We start from the raw sequence: 20386 nt of genomic DNA, 5'->3' as shown, positions 1-20386 counted from the left end.
ATTATAACCAAAAAAGAATACCTCTTAGTGCAGAGAATATTCAGGCAAAAGCTCCCAATATTTTTACCTCATTTAAGGAAACCAAATTTCAAGAGGAATGTGAAAACTTTACTGCAAGTTTAGGATGGTTAGAAATTGAGCTGGATGCATAACGTAAGAATTACTGGAGAATCTGCTAGTGCTGATAAAGATTCTGTGGGCCAAGTTTCCTGAAGAATTGCAAAGGATAATTGAGTAGGTGATTATAACGATAGGCAAATATTCAGTGTTGACGAAACTGGTCTCTTTTGGAAGCGTATGCCAACAAAAACTTTCCTAGCTAAAACTGAAGCATCTCAACCAGGATACAAAGTATCTAAAGATTGTCTCACACTTTTATTAGAAGACGATGCAGAAGGCAACTTTAAACTCAAGCCTATGTTAGTTTATCATACGCAAAATCCAAGATCTAACATTATTGAAGAAATTGGCACAGTTGGAAAAAAACTTTAATTTAATGAACTAGATAATGAAGATGTGAGAAACTTGCTCGATTCCCTTTCAGAACAGTTAAGCAAGAATGATCTCCTTCAACTAGAAGAACAGTATGCATATGAAGAAGGAGATAAGGAGCGCGAACAAGAAGAGAATGTTACGACTAAGAAGCTAATTACAAAAGAACTTGAGCTAGTTTTCAATCACATTGAGCATGCTAATGAAATTTTGTTTGATACTGATCCTGATAAGGAATGAATCTTCGAAATCTGCCAAAATCTTGATAAAGCGATCACAAGCTATTACAGATTGCATGAAAGATGAAAAAGTCGAGCATGATTCAAACATCTTTACTTAATTTTTTTGTAAAAACGTAGCTCAGTCAAATGTTTAGAGATTAAATAAAAATTTAAACAATTGAATTTTATTAACTTTTGATGATTTTATCCTCTAATATAGCGTATACTGTATTTTTTTTTTTCAAATTTACGCTGGATGAATTATAATTATTCCTATTGTTTATTGCATTCACTTAACATGATTTCCCTTAGTGCGCATTAATTGATGGATTCATTAATTGCGTTAAGTGAGGTTTCCTGTATTAAATAAAAGTTTCTAATTCAGTGAATGGTATGTGTAGTAGAATTTCCATAACAAGGAAGTGATCAATGGGTATTGATTGAAACATGAGGCATGCACAAGTAACTGAAAACTCATGATCACTCAAGTCCAATTAAGTGTAATGTGTAAAAATAAATTATTATTATTACTCTATCTATTATTACTTCATTATTCTTATCTATTATTATCTATTATTACTTCAACAGACAAACTGCTCCACTTGCTCGGGGTTCTGTAATAATAAAATCTAGCTTTCACCCCTTTGTTAACTGCACACAAACTTAGCTTACACAGATACTACCCCCCCCCCATGTCTTCTCAAAAAATTTATAGACCTCTATCATGTTACCCCTTCTTTTTCCGTCTACCAGCATCTGCAGTCCACATACTGTCATTCTGTCCTTATAATCTACATTCCTAAATCCTGATATCATGTTTGTTACTCTTCTTTTATAGAGCTTCTTTATCCTTTCTGAATCCATGAGACCAAACTATGCAAAATAGTCCACGTATGGTCATATCAAGGACTTGTAAAGAGGTAAAATTACTTCCTTATCCTTGCTTGTCAATGTTTGTTTCAGCATTGCAATTATCTTCTGAGTTGTATTTGCAATTTTTGCTATGTGACCCTTGAATTTCAACTTTCTAGCCAACATAACTCTAAGATCTCTAACCTCATCAGTTACTCCAAGCATAATTCCACTAATATGATATGCCATTGGAAGAATCATCACACCAAAGTGCATAACTTTACAGTTACTGATATTAAATTGAGAGCCATTGTTGTTTGCCTACACTTCCAGCCTATTGAAATCACCTTGTAAATGTATATCAATAGCATGTCTGATTGCCTCATCATCAGCAAACAATTGAAGACATCCTGCCAAGCCCTTCACAATATCATTAATCATGAATGTATTACCAATATACATGAGCAAATTGCTCACACATGACACTCCCTTTAGTAAACCCATGCTGCTCCTCAAAACGTAATACAGTAAAACCCCGTTTTTACGTTCCTGCAATTTACGTCATTTTCCGTTGGTCCCGTCTTAAGGCTATTCTTACAATATATTAGTTTTAAAAGAGGTATACCATGAGTAGACATATCGATACAAAATTAATAACGGAAAACTCATGTACAAAGATTATTTAATAGTATAATTTTCGCCTGTGCATCACAGGCATCTTCAGTACATATTAAGCTCAAATTAAACAATAACTGACAATTCCAAAAAGCGCCACCTAAGTAGCTGGTGTAAGATAACTAAAAAGGTCAATAAATTTCCTAAAAAAAAAAAAAAAAAAAAATTATACAATAAAAAGTTAGGAAAGATTAGCTGATTTGTAAAGTGCTATCTCCCATAAAGGGGATAGACATAAGCTGTTGGATCTGTTTAAGTTAGGAGAATGAAATAGAGTTTCACATGTTTCTTTATAAAGGCGTTCCATGAGGAACCGACTTTTGTGAAGAACTCTTGTCTTTCTCCAATGAACTCTATGTCTAGTGAAGATGGCATGTTCTGCAAGTCCAGACTTTTCAGGTTTAAAGTATTCAATATAAGATTGGTGTTCTTCTAGCCGAATAGAGTCTAGAAAGGTGGAGATTTTTCTAAACGGTCGAAATGCAACAAAAATATTCAGTGGTTTTAAAACTTTTGCTATATGTTCATCTGTATCAATTGATATAGATAAAGTAGTTATAAATTTGTTTAAGTTAAGGGATATTACATCCCATATCATTTCTTAGCCAAATAAGAAACTCAAAGAGTTTCATGCTGAATATAGTAGAAACTATATAAAGTTCGGCGATTCCCAGCGTAAGCAAATACCTGGATACTGCAGCAACTGACCCTAAAGGTAGTGCAACTCATGTCTAAGGTGGAGCAAGCTCCGATCACTATTCTTGATATTTACCCATAATGTGAACTTAGCTCCTAGGAGCTGTATTTCTGTTCTGGTTTCGACCTTTATTAAGGTCTCATCAATGAGTAGGTAGACCTAGTTAATATCAAGCCGAATTGAAGCCTTTGGCTCTTCATATATCTAATAATTTATTAGGACACCTCTCGGCAATACTCATAGAAGGGTTGTAAGTTCTGTTCGCTACAAACTTGATATTAACTAGGTCTACCTACTTATGGGTAAATATCAAGAATAGTGATTGGAGCTTGCTCCACCTTAGACATGAGTTGCCTCAGCTTGCACTACCTTTAGGGTCAGTTGCTGCAGTATCCAGGTATTTGCTTATGCTTGGAATCGCCGAACTTTATATAGTTTCTACTATATTTGGCATGAAACTCTTTGAGTTTCTTATTTGGCTAAGAAACGATATGGGATGTAATATCCCTTAACTTAAACAATCATATGTCACCGAATTGAAGCCTTTGGCTCTTCATATATCTAGTAGTTATAAATGTTTCCGGACATCCACTAACAGACTGTGAACATTTTGTTTTATCAAAAGGACATGATTTCGCCGAATAAGGTGCCACGTATGGATTTTTTTTCATAACATAGACAAAGGTATTCAATCATTATCCAAAAAAACAGCCAACAGGTTACGTTTTGAATGTGCGAAAATTCTTTTTAATGCCTAGCCTCTTCGTCCTAATCTTTCTTACCTGAGTTTAAAGCATTGAAATCACTGAAAAATAACAATAATTTAATTATTACGAAAGCTGACAAGGGGAAGGCTGTAGTGATTCAAGATAGGAAGGAATAAGAGAGAAAAATGTCTCTATTACTTCGTGACTGTTCAACTTATAGGCCTCTTAAATCGGATCCTACCCAGAGTCAATCGAAGAGACTTAATTCTCTTATAGATAATGTATCTACATGGAATGAAGATCAAAAGAAAAAACTTAAAACCTTCTTTGGTTGTCCGCCTAGATTGTATGGTCTTCCGAAAGTTCATAAACCAGGCATTCTGTTAAGACCAGTCGTAGATTGTGTATAGGTTGCCCCACTTACAAAATCTCAAAATTTTTATCAAATTTACTCTCCTCTTCAACTAGAAGAACTGATACTTGTATAAAAAATACTTCGGATTTCAAAAATAAAATTTCAGATCTTCATTTGGACGTTTCTGATATCATGATTAGTTTACATGTTGTTTCTTTATTTACAAATGTGCCTCTTTCTGAAAGCATTGAATTACTGCAACAGGAATTTCCTTCAGACATTGTAAAATTATTTGATTTTGTAATACATTCTGGTTATTTTTCCTTTAAAAATAAGTTGTATCAACAAATTGAAGGAACAGCAATGGGCAACCCTATTTCTCCTGCTATCTCCAATTTCTTTATGGAACATTTTGAACAACATATCTTTGACAACATTTCTCCCAGACCTACTCATTGGTTCAGATATGTCGATGACATTTTTGCTGTATGGAATGACTCTTCTGATGCACTTCATCCTAGGATCCAGTTTACCCTAGAAGTAGAATCAAATAAGCAGTTAGACTTTTTAGATCTTCTAATTCTTTGCCAACCAGATGGTAACCTACATTTCTCAGTCTATAGAAAGAAGACTCATACAGGCCATTATATCTGTGCTGAATCTCATCACCATCCCAGTCAAATGGCAGGAACTATTAAAACACTGGTTCATCGGGCCCACTCCTTTTGTTTTTCAGACGATCTTTTACAAAAAGAATTGTAATATATAATTTCTTCCTTTCTATCTAATGGTTATAAGAATAGCTTCATTAAAAGAGCTTTGAGTAGTTTTAATATGTCTTCTCTTCAAATACAGAAGAAATAATGCGCATTCCTCTCCCTTATGTATAAGGTATTAGTGAACGTATAGCAAAAGTTTTAAAACCACTGAATATTTTTGTTGCCTTTCGACCATTTAGAAAAATCTCCACCTTTCTCACTTCTCCTAAGGACAAGCTTCCACATCTTAATTATCCAGGTGTACACCAGATTCCATGCTCTTGCGGATTATCTTATTTCGGACAAACAGGAAGATCTGCCTCTATTTGGCTAGAAGATAGCACCAATCTTATATTGAATACTTTAAAACCTGAAAAGTCTGGACTTGCAGAACATGCCATCTTCACTAGACATAGAGTTCATTGGAGAAAGACAAGAGTTCTTCACAAAAGTCAGTTCCTCGTGAAATGCCTTTATAAAGAAACATGTGAAACTCCACTTCATTCTCCTAACTTAAACAGATCCGGCAGCTTACGTCTATCCCCTTTATGGGAGATAGTACTTAGGTGGCACTTTTTGGAATTGTTAGTTATTGTTTAATTTGAGTTTAATATGTACTGAAGATGCCTGTAACACACAAGCAAAAATTATACTATTAAATAATCTTTGTACGTGAGTTTTCCATTATTAATTTTGTATCATTACGATATGTTTTTTTCTCGGGTGGCAATACTGATTTCCGGATCGATTTCTGTGGAAATCTACACATTTCTGCTCCCAGATGACGTTGCTTTCAGCTGTAGTTTCGTTTCCGCCATCATGGTGACTTTCACACTTGCAGCAGTAATGTAGTGATGAGCGATACCATGATTTTTCAATCACAGTACGAATTGATATTGCAGAATTTCTGCTACGTAATTTAGCATGTGAGAATTGCTTTCAAGTTGCGGTGGTGGATGATCCATATTAGTAACATGGAGAAAAAAGACAGAAAATGTATTTCGGAAGAAGAAAAGATGACAATTCTGCGATGTGTAGATTGGCATGCCGGAACACGTGTGCATTTAGCAAAAGATCTTGGACTCTCCGTGTCCACTGTGAACACGATAGTAAAAAAAAACAGGTCAAGCATTGTACTCAATGTAAAGCAATCTAGCACTATGTCAAAAAAAAACGAAAAGCAAAAACAATCAACGATTAAAGTTTTTTTCATTTATTTCATTAATTCATTTATTTTCAGTTATTAAATTTTGTAATCTAGTATGTAGACTCACATACTAGCAGTAAGTCATCTTTTAGCCTTTTTTTAAAATGTTTTTTTACATTTCCTGCTATTTACACTTTTTTCCATCAGTCCCCTGAAAAGTGTAAAAAAGGGGTTTTACTGTACTCGTTTATCCGCCCATTTCTGAACTATGTGAGTGAATCTGCCTCAGCTCTGAAAAACTTTCCAAACCTCAACAAATTTGGGTGCATGAAACTGCTTGAAATTGGGAAGCATGCATCCTGAAATCTTCAGCTCAACAATCAATACTACCCAATTCATCCCACTGGGGGGGGAGACTTTAGTTCTATTTCTTCTGCCTCATTTTCCCAGTGTTAGTGCCTGCATGCGCATATTGTTTTTTTGTAATCCATGATGATGGCAGTGTAAGATTGCTAAAATATAAGAAAATATTAATTCAAATTTTTTATAATTAATATTTAGTATACATTGTCATTTCCGGAAAAAATGATAGTTACTTCACAATCACTCCAGAGTTAGACACACCAGTCTTTGCACCAATCTTGTGCAATGGGATTATTATGCATTCTTTTCATTCCTGTGGGATCATTCCTGACCTGAGACTCAAATTACAAATATTACAAGGACACAGCCAGTTCTACTAACCATTCCTTAAGTATGTGCTGATATCCTGCCTCTCTATTGCCAAATTTTTATCCATTTTATTCAGCACTCTAGAAAATGCTTTTCATGCACTTCTGTCTCTTCTTCCAATTTAGGGGTAGCACTGTGACTATGTTACATACACCAACCTGATAGACATAGGTGAAGTCAGCACTTGTTATTTGGACTATCACATCTGCTTCTGATGCATGGGCACTGTCTGCTGCATTCAATAAAGTTATTTTTCTACATTCATTATTTCTTTTACTAGCATACCGATAAAATTGTTTTGGGTTGCCGCTTGTGAAGCCAATTTATTTTCATACTCCAACTTAGTTTCCATATGGTATTAGTATATAGTATAAGATTGGACATCTATTTCACTACCATCCTAATTTTTTTTTTTTTAATTGTAGGAATAACACAACATTTAAGCATCTTTTCAGAGTTTCCAATGGTTTGCTGATATCCTTTTTCCTTCAGTAACTGATACATGGAACCAAAGATGGTATTCTGAATTTTGCATAATTTTCAGATTTGTAGTTCAACATATAATCTGTCATGATTGGAACATCCATATAGTTGGCTACTTCCCAAGTCGGTATGTCACAATCAACATCTGGTGGCAAAACAGTCACATTCTTAACTGACACATTCTGATGCTATGATCAAATTTCATACTCTTTGCTTTTGATTTGTTTCTTTCACGTGCTGCTTCAGAAAGTTTTCAATGACTCATTAAATTTTCCTTTGTTCTTATCATTAGTTTTCTCTTTCTACTACTCAGTTAACATTTAGATAATTTTAGTCATCCATAATACGAAGGCTGTTTGAAAAGTTTGGTAAATTTCCAATAGACAGTGACACAATTAGTTCGTTCATACCAATGTTAGCACGTATCATCTTTTTCATGACCCCTGGCAAAATTTTAGCCATGTGCAACACGTAATTCTTGTCTGGCAAACATTTAAAATGACCATGTTTGCATTTTTCATAAAAATGGAGAAAAAACGAGTTTCGTGCAGTGATAAAACACTTTTATTTGAAGAAGTGGACAGCTGTGCAGATCAAAATCGAGTTAGATGCAGTTCATGGGGACTCTGCACCAGCATTAAAGACTATTTATTTTGGGATAAATGAGTTTAAGTGTGGTCATAAGTTCATCAAAGATGAAGTGCACTCCAGACACCCGACTAAGGTCACTACAAAGGAAATGATTGACAAAATCCATGGTATCGTTATGGAAGATTGATGAGAGAAACTGCTTGAGATTGCAGACATCTCAACTGAACGGGTGTATAATATCCTGCACAAAAAATTGCACGTGAAAAAAGCTGTGTGTGCGATGGGTGCTGGGATTGCTGACTGTCGATCAAAAACGCATTCAAAAAGACATTTTAATGCAGTGTTTGGCGATGTTTAATCGCAATTTTTCAGGATTTTTTTGCATCGATTCGTGACTGTCGATGAAATTTGGTCCACCACTACACACCTGAGTCCAAGCAGCAGTCAAAACAGCGGACAATGCCAGTGAAAGAGCACCGATAAAAGCGAAGACCATTTTATCAGCTGGGAAGGTGATGGCCACTATTTTTTTGGAATTCCCAAGGAATTATCATGATAGACTATTTGGAAAAGGATAAGAATAATAGAAGTCTATTATGCATCACTGTTGGACCATTTAAAAGAGGAACTGAAGAAAAAACAGCCAAGATTGCACAAAAAAGTGCTCTTTCATCAAGACAATGCACCATCCCACACATCGGCTGTCGCAATGGCAAAATTGCATGAATTGAGGTTTGAATTGGTTCCAGATCCACCGTATTCTCCGAACTTGGCCCCGTGTGACTTCTTCTTGCTTCCAAACTTAAAAATTTTGCTCGTGGGAAAAAATGTTCTTCAAACGAGGATGTCATCAAGGCTGTCAATGACTATTTTGCACAATTTGACGAATCCTATTTTTTAGATGGGGTGAAAAAAGGAAACTTGCCGGACCAAATGTGTGGACCTCGATGGAGACTATGTTGGGAAATAAAGGTGATTTTTTCCAAAAAAAAGTGTTTAACTTATTTTTTTACCAAACCTTTCAAACAACCCTCGTAATTACTCATGTAGTACTATCAGAGTAATTTGGCAATGCATTTCTTCATCCCCAGAAAATGAAGCACCATCTGTAGCAACATCTCACAGTATATTTGGTAGGTTTATATGTATTTAGGCTTAATTGTTGGTTTACACTTATAATTAAATTTAATAGAAGAAATATAGTGTAGAGAAATAATTGAAAATAGGTTTAATCGTTCTGATATTTTGTCTCTGTCAGTGAGACGTCTTCAGGAATACTTTATTAAAATTGTTATAACACACAACAATAAGTGGAAGAAATTAGACTATTTTGAGCCTAAATTACTATTAGGGGCACCCTGTAAGTGCAGTTGGGCATTAGGCCTAAGAATTAAAGCTTCTATAATTTGGGAAGTTTAATATAACCATATTTATTTAGCTTAGTCTGGTTTTTTAAATCTGCTGCTGATTCTGAAAAGTGGGTATGGTAATTTGAGGGAGGATAGAAAAGAAAGAAAAAAGAATTGGTGACGATGTGTTGTTGATAATGGCTAATGAACTGCAACCAAAGAGAGTAGGAGTTCAACTTGAGGTCATTGAAAATAGTGCATATTAAGCCATCTGATGTGAGATAGAGGCAAACAGGACATCAACTATGGGAACATAGATTGGAAGGAAGGAAATGGAATTTATGCAATTACTAAGAAATAATTACCTGACGCAGCATGTGACGGTTGAGAGTACTAGATCAAGTAATTACATCATAGGATTTGTCTATAATCAAGATTTTCCACATTGCTGCCCATTGTTGAGAGTGAACATGTGGCCTTTCTTAACCTGGGAGGTGACTAAATGTATGAAATTTTTAGTTATGAGGGGATATATGTGGAATTACAGTGCTGATAACAAACAGGAGATTGCTCGGAGCAATGCCATGGCATGAGAATCTACAAGGATTGGATGTTGATAGTGCATGGGAGGTGGTGTACAAAAAAAATAAAAATTTTTGAAGGGAATTCAGATAGAAAAGAAAGTAGCAGGGCATATGAGCAGTAGAAAATACAGGCCAAAAAAGTGACCAATATAGAAAGATTGCAGTAACAAGAGAGGCAAGGTCTTATATGGAAATAAGACCAGGGAAAACCACAACTGAAGCAAAAAATTACAGACCTATATCACTACTCAGCAACCTCTTTAAACTCCATGAACGATTAATTTTGAATAGGCTACAACCCCTAATCGAACCCCATGTTATTGCTGAGCAAGCTGGCTTTAGACCAGGCAATCCTGCACACCACAAATTCTCAACCTCTCTCAATATATAAAAAATGGTTATGAGCAAAAACTAGCCACAGGAGTAGTCTTTGTAGACCTAACTGCAGCGTGGACCTTGGGGGTAGGAAGAGGCGCTGGCACCACCAAAAAAAATGGCCTCCCCCAGGGAAGTGTGTTATCACCATTACTTTTCAACATCTACGTCAATGATCTCCCCATCTTTCCAGGAACCAGAAATTTTATCTATGCTGATGACCTTGCCATAGCAACTCAGTCAGAAAATTTCAAGTCCATTGAAACTACTCAATCACTTGCCTTAAATAGTCTAACCACATACTATACCAGCAATCAACTAAAACCAAACCCCTTGAAAACCCAGACTGGCCTTTTCCACCTTGGCAATAAGGAAGCCAACAGGAAGCTACAGATTTCTTGGGAAAGCTCTAATATAGAACATTCCTGGAAACCAGTCTATCTCGGTGTGACTCTCGATCGCACCCTCTCATATAAAACCCACATAGAAAAAACAAAGGCAAAAGTGAATGCAAGAAACAACATACTAAGAAAGCTTACCTCTTCCAAATGGGGGTACAGACCCTAGCACACTGAGATCTTCTGCCTTGGCCCTTTGCTATTCTTCTGCTGAATATCCCTGCCCAGTATGGTCCAGATCCTGCCATGCTGAAAAACTTGATCCAGCATTGAATGAAAGCTGCTGCTTAATTACAGGATGCCTGAAACCAACACCACTAAAAGACCTGTATACTTTGGCTGGTATTGCACCCCTTCAATTCGAAGATCTGCATTCTCAGCTGATGAAAGAAGCAGACAAATGAATGATGAACGCCACCCACTATTCAGCCAGACCGCAGTGCCCCAAAGACTAAGATCCCGATATAGCTTCCTGACAACTGTTGAAACCACCTAAAAACCTCCCAGAGACAAGACTTCAACATGGCTTGATATCCTGAAAATAATACTGGTATTCCAACAGCCGATCATCTTCCACGTGGTGCCCACTTGGACTGGAATACTTGGAAAAGCCTAAACAGACTCCGGACGACAGGACGCTGCAAACAAAACCTCATCAAATGAGGTTACCTCACTGGCCCAGACATTTGGGAGTGTGGGACAACCCAGTCCATGGAACACCTTCTTTCTTGTCCCTTTCTTCCATCGCCTTGTGCAAAAGAGGACCTTATATCCTGTACAGAAAGAGCAGTTGATTGTGCAAGATACTGGAGGAACATCTGACCATGTTTATTGTATATAAGTTATGTATAGTTTCCTTTTTGCATATTTAATTATTATTCCCTGTATAATTCACCTACCAAATCTAAGCTGATCTCATTATAATGTATCCTAATTTATTGGTAAATCATGTTGTACCACTTACTACTGTACTGCTTGTGTTTGGATACGAAATAAAATAAAAAAAAAGAAATAGAGGTAGATAATCTGTGGAGGTGCATAGGATATTAGAGAACTTTGATGTGAATACAGCTATAGGATTTGATGGTATACCTGCTTGAGTGTTACGAAAAGGCTCCAGGGAATTTACAGTGACTTTTGACCACATTGTGTAATTTAAATATCAGCTCTGGGTTGAACCCCTTGGGATCGACCCAGATAGTTCCACTCCATAAAGGAGACTCCAAGACTATGCTAGCAAATTACTAATCAATCAGCATCTCAGGAGTGGTAGTCAAGGATTATATTTCCTTCAAACCACATGTCAAATTAGCAACTATGATCTGCTCTCCTAAACACAAACTCCATCCACTTGGATATCCTGGAGTGTATGAAGTTGACTGTGGACAGACAGGAAGATCTATTAATGTCTGCATTTGGAGAACATAAGAAGTACATTTACTACCATGATTATGGCAAGTCGGGACTGACAGATCATGCTTTGGATACCTCTTCATGTGGGTGTAGATAGAAGAAAACCAATGTTCTATATAGAAGTCATTACAGGTTAGAAAGATTATTTTTAAAGTCAGAAATGGCTGTGAAGCATTCTCCTAATCTTAACAAGTATGGTTGTATTAATCTGCCAAACATTTGCATTTTAAGATTAACTCTTACTCAACTGTAATACAGGAATCCCTTGATTCCTGTATTACATTCATGTGATGCATTCTTTAAAATGGGCACATTAATCGAAATGCACTAATCAAATATAATAACCTATGGGGGAAAAGGATAATTCCTTCCTCAAATTTCTTTTTTGACCCTTAATTTTCTTTTATAACAGAATTAGGGTAAGTCTTAGGGCCTAGTTAAAGGAAAACCATGAAACTGAAAGACAATAAAACATATTCAGAATATAAATTTATTATTCTCCTTCCTAAAAAAGAATTAAGCTAATGTGGTTTGGCGGGCATTCTGTTTCTTTATTTCATACAACTAACAGTAATTTCAGCCATCTACTTATACTACCTTTCCTATCACACTATTCTCTTTTATCTGTCTCGCACCTCCATTTCGTTTACCTCAGTTCCCGTATAAACCTTTTGATCTCTCTCATTCCTGCAATATCACCAAGTCAGGAGAGTAAACCAAGTGGGAGTAAAATGGATAAATATCATCAAGCTGGAGCTGCAAATAAAGAAACAATTGTAGCCCTTGCAATTTTACATTCTATGGCACCACCTGTATGATATACTTTTGCAAAGTATTCACTTAGTAATTCTACTATTTTGACTGATTCAGTGACTCCCTACCATTAGCATTCCTTAAAATCTTTCTACCATAAACATTCTTTCTTTTACTTGCATCATATTAAAAGAACAGTTTAGGATTTTCTTTAGCCTGCATTGCTGACTTCCTTTCATAATCTGCTTTTGCCTTTCTTAAAACACTAGTTACCCTTCTGGCCTGTGCCTTGTACTGTTCATGTGCCTGCAGGTCACCTTTCTCCTTAAATTCTCTCTACAATTGTTTCTTTATCTGCAGCTCCAGCTTGATGATATTTATTCATTTTACTCCCACTTGATTTACTCTCCTGACTTGAGGTATGCAGTCCACCATTACCTCTCTTAAACACTCCTTTACCTCTTCCTAAGCACTATCAACGTCCAGCCCTTGCAATTTTACATACTATGGCACCAATCCAAGCAGTCTCCTAAGCTTGTCATTCTTACCAGCCCTGTAATTCCACATGTATCCCACCTTAACTGAAAATTCCACACATTTGGCCACCTCCCAGAACAAGACCATATGATTACTCTCTCACCAGTTGGTGGCAACATGGTCATATTTGTTATAGACAAATTCTCAGATGCAATTACTAGATTGAGCACCTTTGAATCCCTAGTATATTCCATCACATGCTATCTCAGGTAATTATCCATTATTAACTGCATAAATTCCATTTCCTTCGCATCCTCCCCCATAATAATTGCCTGTCCTCCACTCATTGAGTCTATTTGCCTATGCATACTAACTCCATCATCTTTTCCATCCTCTGGTCTATAGCAGCATCCAACTGTATATTTTGTTCTGCTGGCTTCAATCTCACATCAGACAGACTCAAATGTGTTGTTTTTACTAGCCTGCAGTTGAACTTCTGCACTCTTTGGGTAGAGTTCATCAGCTATCATCAATAACACTCCCCCCCTCATGCTTTTATCTCTATCCTCCCTGAACGCATTATACCATTCACATTCTCTCCCACTAACTATATCATCTTCCTCCTGCTTTTTCTGAATGCTCCTGGCATTAGTGTACATAAAGTGCAAAAGCCCCTTTGGTCCACCACTATCTTGACACTTTATACCAACTATCCCATTCCGGTTTGTTACCAGTGGTGGTAACTTAGGCATATTATGCACATTCTACACATATTATACAACTCAACTGCATGTCCACTCAACAGCTTACCCCCCCCCCTCCCAAAAGCTCTAGTTTCCCTGATTCTGCACATCCATTTTCACTTCATTCAGTAGCACTTTTTCCAGTCTCTGAACACCAAATCCATTCAGATACAAACCATTCTTCTTGTAAAAGCCCTTTCACCCATCAAATTAACTCCACACTACTCCTGCATAACCTACACATTGAGTCATTCATTATTTTAGCCCTCCTCCTCAGCTCTGCTCTGTTATACTGTGGCAAAAGACTCAGCATCTTAACTCTCTCACTGTTTTCTTTTTCTACTTTGAGTAATTCTTTCACATCCTCTCTCATGTGATACTTTTCTCCTTTTAAATCATTTGTTCCAGCCACTATGATCATTTCTTTCACCCTACCCTTTTTACTCTAATCGCCTCATTGACATCATTAATTTTCACACCAGGAAAGCATGATTTTGTTAGACTCTCGTCGATCACCCCTTTTATGATTGAAAATAGCTTAGTAATAAAGTTATGTAAGTTGACTAGCTTATATGTCTCAATCATATCCCCCCCTTCCTCCTATTCACAAGGCTTTGCAACTTATATTCTCTCATGAAGTAATGAAAGAGAAAATACTGATGTCTACCTTACTATTACTAAAGTGTGGTAAATTGTCATCCTTAAATGTATTAAGTAAATTTGTATTCTCAAGGTTTTTTTTATGCTAATTATCTGATTTTAATTTATTTTCTGCCCAATAGTTTTAACCAATGAACACGTGACTATATTATTATTATTATTAACATCTGACTTCCATGGAGTCAGAGACTCATCTGGGAGGTACATAATATTGCACACAATGCTTATCCAGCTGTGCTTTAAATTGATTCATTGTATCTACATTTACAATACGTTCAAGCAATGAATTCCACTCTCCAACAACTCTCCATTCAAAGAACTCTCTCCTCACTCCTCTGTTCACATCCTCCTTATACAGTTTCCAGCAATCGCCTCTAGACTACCCTCCCTCTCTTTCTCATTCTATGAGAATTCTGATAACAACCCATGACTACCTTATATGTCCAATCATATCCCCCCCCTTCCTCCTATTCATGAGGCTTTGTAACTTAAATTCTCTCAATTTGTTCTCATACTCCACATTCCAAAGACCACTGACCACCTTTGGGAAATCTTCTCTGGACCCTTTCAAACATATCCTCATCACTATGAAAACCTAGCAACCGAATCTGCACAATAATCCATATGAGGACTGATCAACGCCTTATACAGCAGCATCATAACCTCTTTATTTCTGCATTTCAGGGTTCTCCACAACACTGCCATTATCTGATGTGATGTCTTCCCAACTTGTGCAATGTGGCCAATGAATTTCAGGTCCTTGTCCACCATTACTCCTAGTTTTCCCATCTCGTCTACTTCCTTTAAAGTTTTCCCACAAAGAGTGTATACTTTTTATCTCATTGTTGCTTACCAAATCTCATAACCTTACACTTCGCACATTGAACAGAGAGTTCCACTTTCCTCCCCATTGCAATCTATTCAAGTCCTCTTGTAAGGTCATAACATCTGCATGACTCTGCATTGCTCTTCCCAGTTTTGCATCGTCTATATATATATAGAGAGAGAGATTCGAATGTAACACATTCGGTCTATTGTTTCTTTTATCGAAGTTCCTTTTTTTTTTTGTTCTCTGCTAATACTGATAATGTCTGGCAATATGTAAGACAACATATCTGTATAATAAATTAATTTTTACTGTGATATATATGTGATTCTATAATTATGGTTACTCCACCTATCTCATTATATTAGAAAATTTGTGTATAAAGCTTAGTGTGAAGTGTAATGCAATGTCTTCAGACTCCATTGAGATACCTAGATAATAATAACAATGTATGTTTGCTCTTCCAGGAACTCCAAGGATTCATCAAGAGAGGGCAGATTTCTAAGTTCTATATTTATCATATTTCTTCTTCACTTTCTATTCTTCAAACTTGGAATACTAGATTCCCTTAATCTGTCCTCATATATTCAATTCTATAGGTCTTTTCATCACTGATTTTTACTAAATAATGTGGTTTCAATTTTTTTGATATGAGTACGGGGTGCTTAAGAGTCAAAGCTTTAAAGGAATGTGGAGAACCGACTAGGGCTTCTAACCTAATGTCCAATCCTCACCTTCTCGTGGTGCACCCTGTTGGGTATCTACCTGGATACTGAACGAACGAGGATGGGCTGGCAATTTGGGATTTAGCTGACCAAATTGTATTCCTATTGGTTAAACCAAAATAAAAAATGATGGAATGACATGACAAAATTTCATGCCGGCTGGGGCGTCGCCCTGGTTAAACAAGGCCCCGTTGTTTTCGCCAGGGAACCAGGGCGAACAGCGAAAAGTCAGCTACTGGAACAAATCTAAAAACACACCCCAACTCAATATCACCAGAGTTAAAGATCGGTACTATCAACATAAGAAGCCTGAATGGCAAAGAAATGGAGCTAGCAGAGGAATTACATAAGTACCAGGTCGACATAATAGGGGTGACTGAAACAAAATAGACAAAAACTGATGAGATCTTTCTGAGCAATAAATACAAAATGTTATATTCAAGCAATGACAATCAAGGAAAAGAAGGGGTAGCCATAGTATTCAACACAAAATACGAAGCTCATCTTCTTGAATTGCAGGCAGTGTAAAGTAGAGTGATTTGGGCAAATATCAGAATGGGGGAACTGGACAACGAGACTCATTTGTGCCTATGGTCCCACAGAAGGTTCTATTAAGGTAGAAGTAGAGGAATTTTTTGATGCTTTAGAAAAAGCAACTGACACAATGAAGAAAAGAAAAGTTGGTCCTGGTAGGGTATCTAAATAGCAGAGTAGGAAATGATTGTCAGACATGCAAAAATATTTTGGGAAAATTTGGAGAAAAGAGCAAAGCTAATAATAATGGCAAATATCTGTTGGATTTCTGCTCAGGACATGCACTGGTTATTACTAACACCATGTTCCAACATAAAAATGTGCACAAATTCACATGGAGAGAAGAGGCAAGGAATAAGAAAAGTCTCATTGACTATGTTATTGTTGATAGTGATGTTTTCTCCCTGGTGCAGGACACCAGAGTGTACAGAGGATTTGAAATTGAAAGTGATCACTATTTAGTCTTGAGCAGGATAAAATTGAATTTCATATTGAAAAGAATGACATGTAAGAAAGTTTTAAAGCAAATGAAAGTTGAGCAGCTCTCAGATGTGAACTGTAGACTAAGATACACAAAGATTATTGAATCAAAAATGAAAGAGTTTGAGAACAGGAAGAACCAAACCTTGGAGATTCAGTGGCAAGCCTTGAAGAAAACCCTGATTGATTCAGCCAGAGAGGCATGTGGTGAGGTTGTCTGCAAGGATAGAAAAATCAGAACTCCATGGTGGATACAGTAAGTTAAAGAGGCAGTGAAGGAAAAAAAGAAATCATATCAAAAGTTCCTGGCAAATAAGTCAGCTTTTGCTCTTAGAGAATACAGAGACAAATGCAAGGATGCTAAACACTGTGTAAAACTAGCTAAACAAAAGTCATGGGAGGACTTTGGCAAGAACATAGAAAATAAATATCAAGAAGGTGGCAACATATTCTGCAGGTTGTTGAAGAAGCTTAGGAATGGAGGAAAGAGTGCTGTAAAAGAGTTAGAGATGATAAAGGTGAAATGAAAACGGGAGAAAAAGATATCCTTGAAGTATGGAGTAATTACTTTGAAAATTTGCTAAATGAAACAAGCAGTGATGACAGCACAATGATAAAAAAACACTTGACCAGGCATGCAGTCAGGAATTCATATCCATACTTGAAGTAGAAAAAGCCATCAAAGGCTTGAAATGTGGAAAGGCAGCAGGAGTAGATGAATATTCGACCAGAAATGCTGAAGTATGGTGGTATAAAAGTCTTACAGTGACTGCACTGCATAGTTCAAAAGGTCTGGACGGAGGGATGAATTCCTAATGATTGGAGTAGGGCTCTTATAGTACCTATATATAAAAAGGGAAATAAAACTGAATGTGAGAATTATACAGGTATATCCCTATTGAGTGTTCCTGGTAAGATATATGCTAGTATACTTGAGAAACAGTTGAGAAGAATTGTGGAAGAAAAGCTTGTTGAAGAACAAGCTGGATTCAGGTCAAATAGAGGCTGTCAGGATCAGATCTTCACTTTACGACAAATTGTGGAGAAATCATGGGAATATAACAAAGATCTGTATTTAAGTTTTGTCGATTTGGAAAAGGCATATATAACAAGGTGCCAAGAGAGAAGCTATTCAATACACTACAGTGATATGGTGTCAGTGGGGCATTATATCAAGCAATAGTTAGTCTTTATTTGAGTTGTAAGTCAGCAGTTAGAATTAAAGGAAGTACAGAAGATAGTTTAATGTTAAATCTGGTGTGAGACAAGGATGTACATTATCTCCTCTGTTATTCATTATCTATATGGATCACATTATGATGGAAAGTGGTATTAAACATTATATCAAAATTGGAGATTTTAATGTCAGCTCTTTGCTTTATGTGGACGATGTTATACTTCTAAATAAATCCGCTACAAGTCTGCATGATTCTCTGACTAAATTGAATAACTGTTGTAATAGATATGGTATGAAGATCAGCAATAAAAAGACAAAGACAATGAAAATAGGCAGAAGCATTGAAAATATCAACTGCATTGCGAATGGAGAACCTTGTGGAACAAGTAAAACATTTCAGCTACTTAGGCACGATTTTTAGTGAAGATGGTAAATTAAATATGGAAATAGACAATAGAATCAACGAAGCTGGTATGGTAGGAAGTCAATTGAATAAATTCATATGGAATGAGAGAGAAATTAGTTGGAACACTAAATTAGCTGTATACAAGACAGTGTTCAAACCAATTTTAACTTATGGATCTGAGAGCTGGGTCAGAAGTAAAACACTTGACCAAAGACTAGAGACCACAGATATGAGAGTCCTGAGAAAGATTAGTGGCGTGAACAGATGGCATCAATGGCCATATCATATTAAAAATGATATGCTAACCGTCAGCATCCAGGAATGCGTTAGCAAAGCTAATCTCAGATGGTATGGTCACTTAAATAGAATGGGAGAGGAAAGATTAGCAAAACAAGTGTTCTCTGCCAGGTTGGCGGGAAAACGACCCAGAGGAAGACCAAGATATAGGTGGATTGATACGGTACAAAGTGCCTTAGACGATAGAAATATAAGATCTGGTAATGTTGGAGTCTTGACAAGTAACAGACTGATTTGGAGGAAAATTGTAGATAGGAAGTTAGTAATGATGTAAATTTTTCATGTAGTACTATCATATCCTGTACACCCCTTAAAGGTACATAGCAAGAATTTGATGATGATGATGATATGAGTACTAGTATTAATAATGCAATAAAGCATTGCTATGCTTAATAATGTAGTAGAGGACACATGTGTGAGTTCTTAATATGTAGTGTTATGTATAAAATATTTTATGTGATATTTATACAATTTATTTATAGAATACATATGTATAATATGTATAGAATTTACAAATGACAACATTTTATTTATTTTATTAATGATATGTATACTTTTAAATTCTGCTCTTCTGTTGTGGTAATAATGAATTTTATTTTCAGATGGTAGTAGTGCTGTAGCAGAATGTTATAGAAGTTGTATTTATAAGAACAGTGGTAAAGTTGAAACAAAGCCATTGCCTCACATGAATCAGGTATTTTAATTTTTTATTTATCATTAACTTTTATTTAGCATCACCTGCTAAATGAAATCATCATCAAATGCCTGACATATACCCTTGAGGAAGGTATATATCATCTTACGATATACAGGATCTCAGGATACCACTATATGAAAAGTTACATCATTACTAACTTCCTCTCAATAATTTTCCTTCAGATTAGCCTGTTATCTGTCAGCATTCCAATATTATCAGATCTTATATACAGGGTGTTCGGGATAAATTTGACAGTTTCGTAAGGAAAAAGAAAATCTTCTTTGTATCTATTAAATTTAATGAATTGACAAAAAAACATTACAGGCAGAGTTAATTACAATACTATCAACAAGATTTACTCAAAATAACCACCATTAGCATCGATCACAGCTTCAATTCTGCTTCGGAACCTCGAACAAGCTGATGCTACAGTCTCCCTGGGAAGGGCCGCAAAAACTGTTTTAATTTTATCCATTAACTGGGCTTTTGTATTACTGGAAGTGCAATTGGTGTCTTTTTCAACTGCGCCCCATACAAAATAATCCATGGGGTTAAGGTCTGGGGAGTTTGGAGGCCAAACATTTGGACTGGTGAAGTCGTAGAAATTTTCAGACAACCATTTTTGACTTTTCCCAGAGGTGTGGCAAGGGGCCGAATCCTGCTGCCATACATACGGCCTACCATTGGCTACCCTTGTTATCCAGGGCTTGACTACAGTTAGCAACTCCACGAACAAAGCCCGAATTCCAATGCCAGGGTTCTTCAACACCTGTTCCTGCAGA

At 36.4% G+C, this 20386-nt stretch overlaps 1 protein-coding gene across 2 annotated transcripts in view; it reads left to right on the top strand.

Annotated features, from left to right (window-relative positions):
• Tbc1d8-9 (TBC1 domain family member 8/9) overlaps positions 1-20386 on the top strand; it is a 571393-nt gene that overhangs the window by 515045 nt on the left and 35962 nt on the right. For both annotated transcript variants that reach the window (XM_090415485.1, XM_090415484.1), the window contains one exon: positions 19510-19601. In XM_090415485.1, the coding sequence (XP_090271611.1) occupies positions 19510-19601 (92 nt within the window). The remainder of the gene's footprint in view (positions 1-19509; positions 19602-20386) is intronic.

This window comes from Typopeltis vanoorti, chromosome 3, assembly GCF_054136105.1.
Source record: "Typopeltis vanoorti isolate ZY-2024b chromosome 3, IOZ_Tvanoo_1.0, whole genome shotgun sequence".
In the NCBI taxonomy this organism is placed as follows: domain Eukaryota; kingdom Metazoa; phylum Arthropoda; class Arachnida; order Uropygi; family Thelyphonidae; genus Typopeltis; species Typopeltis vanoorti.
This window is presented reverse-complemented; position numbering and strand designations above follow the sequence as displayed.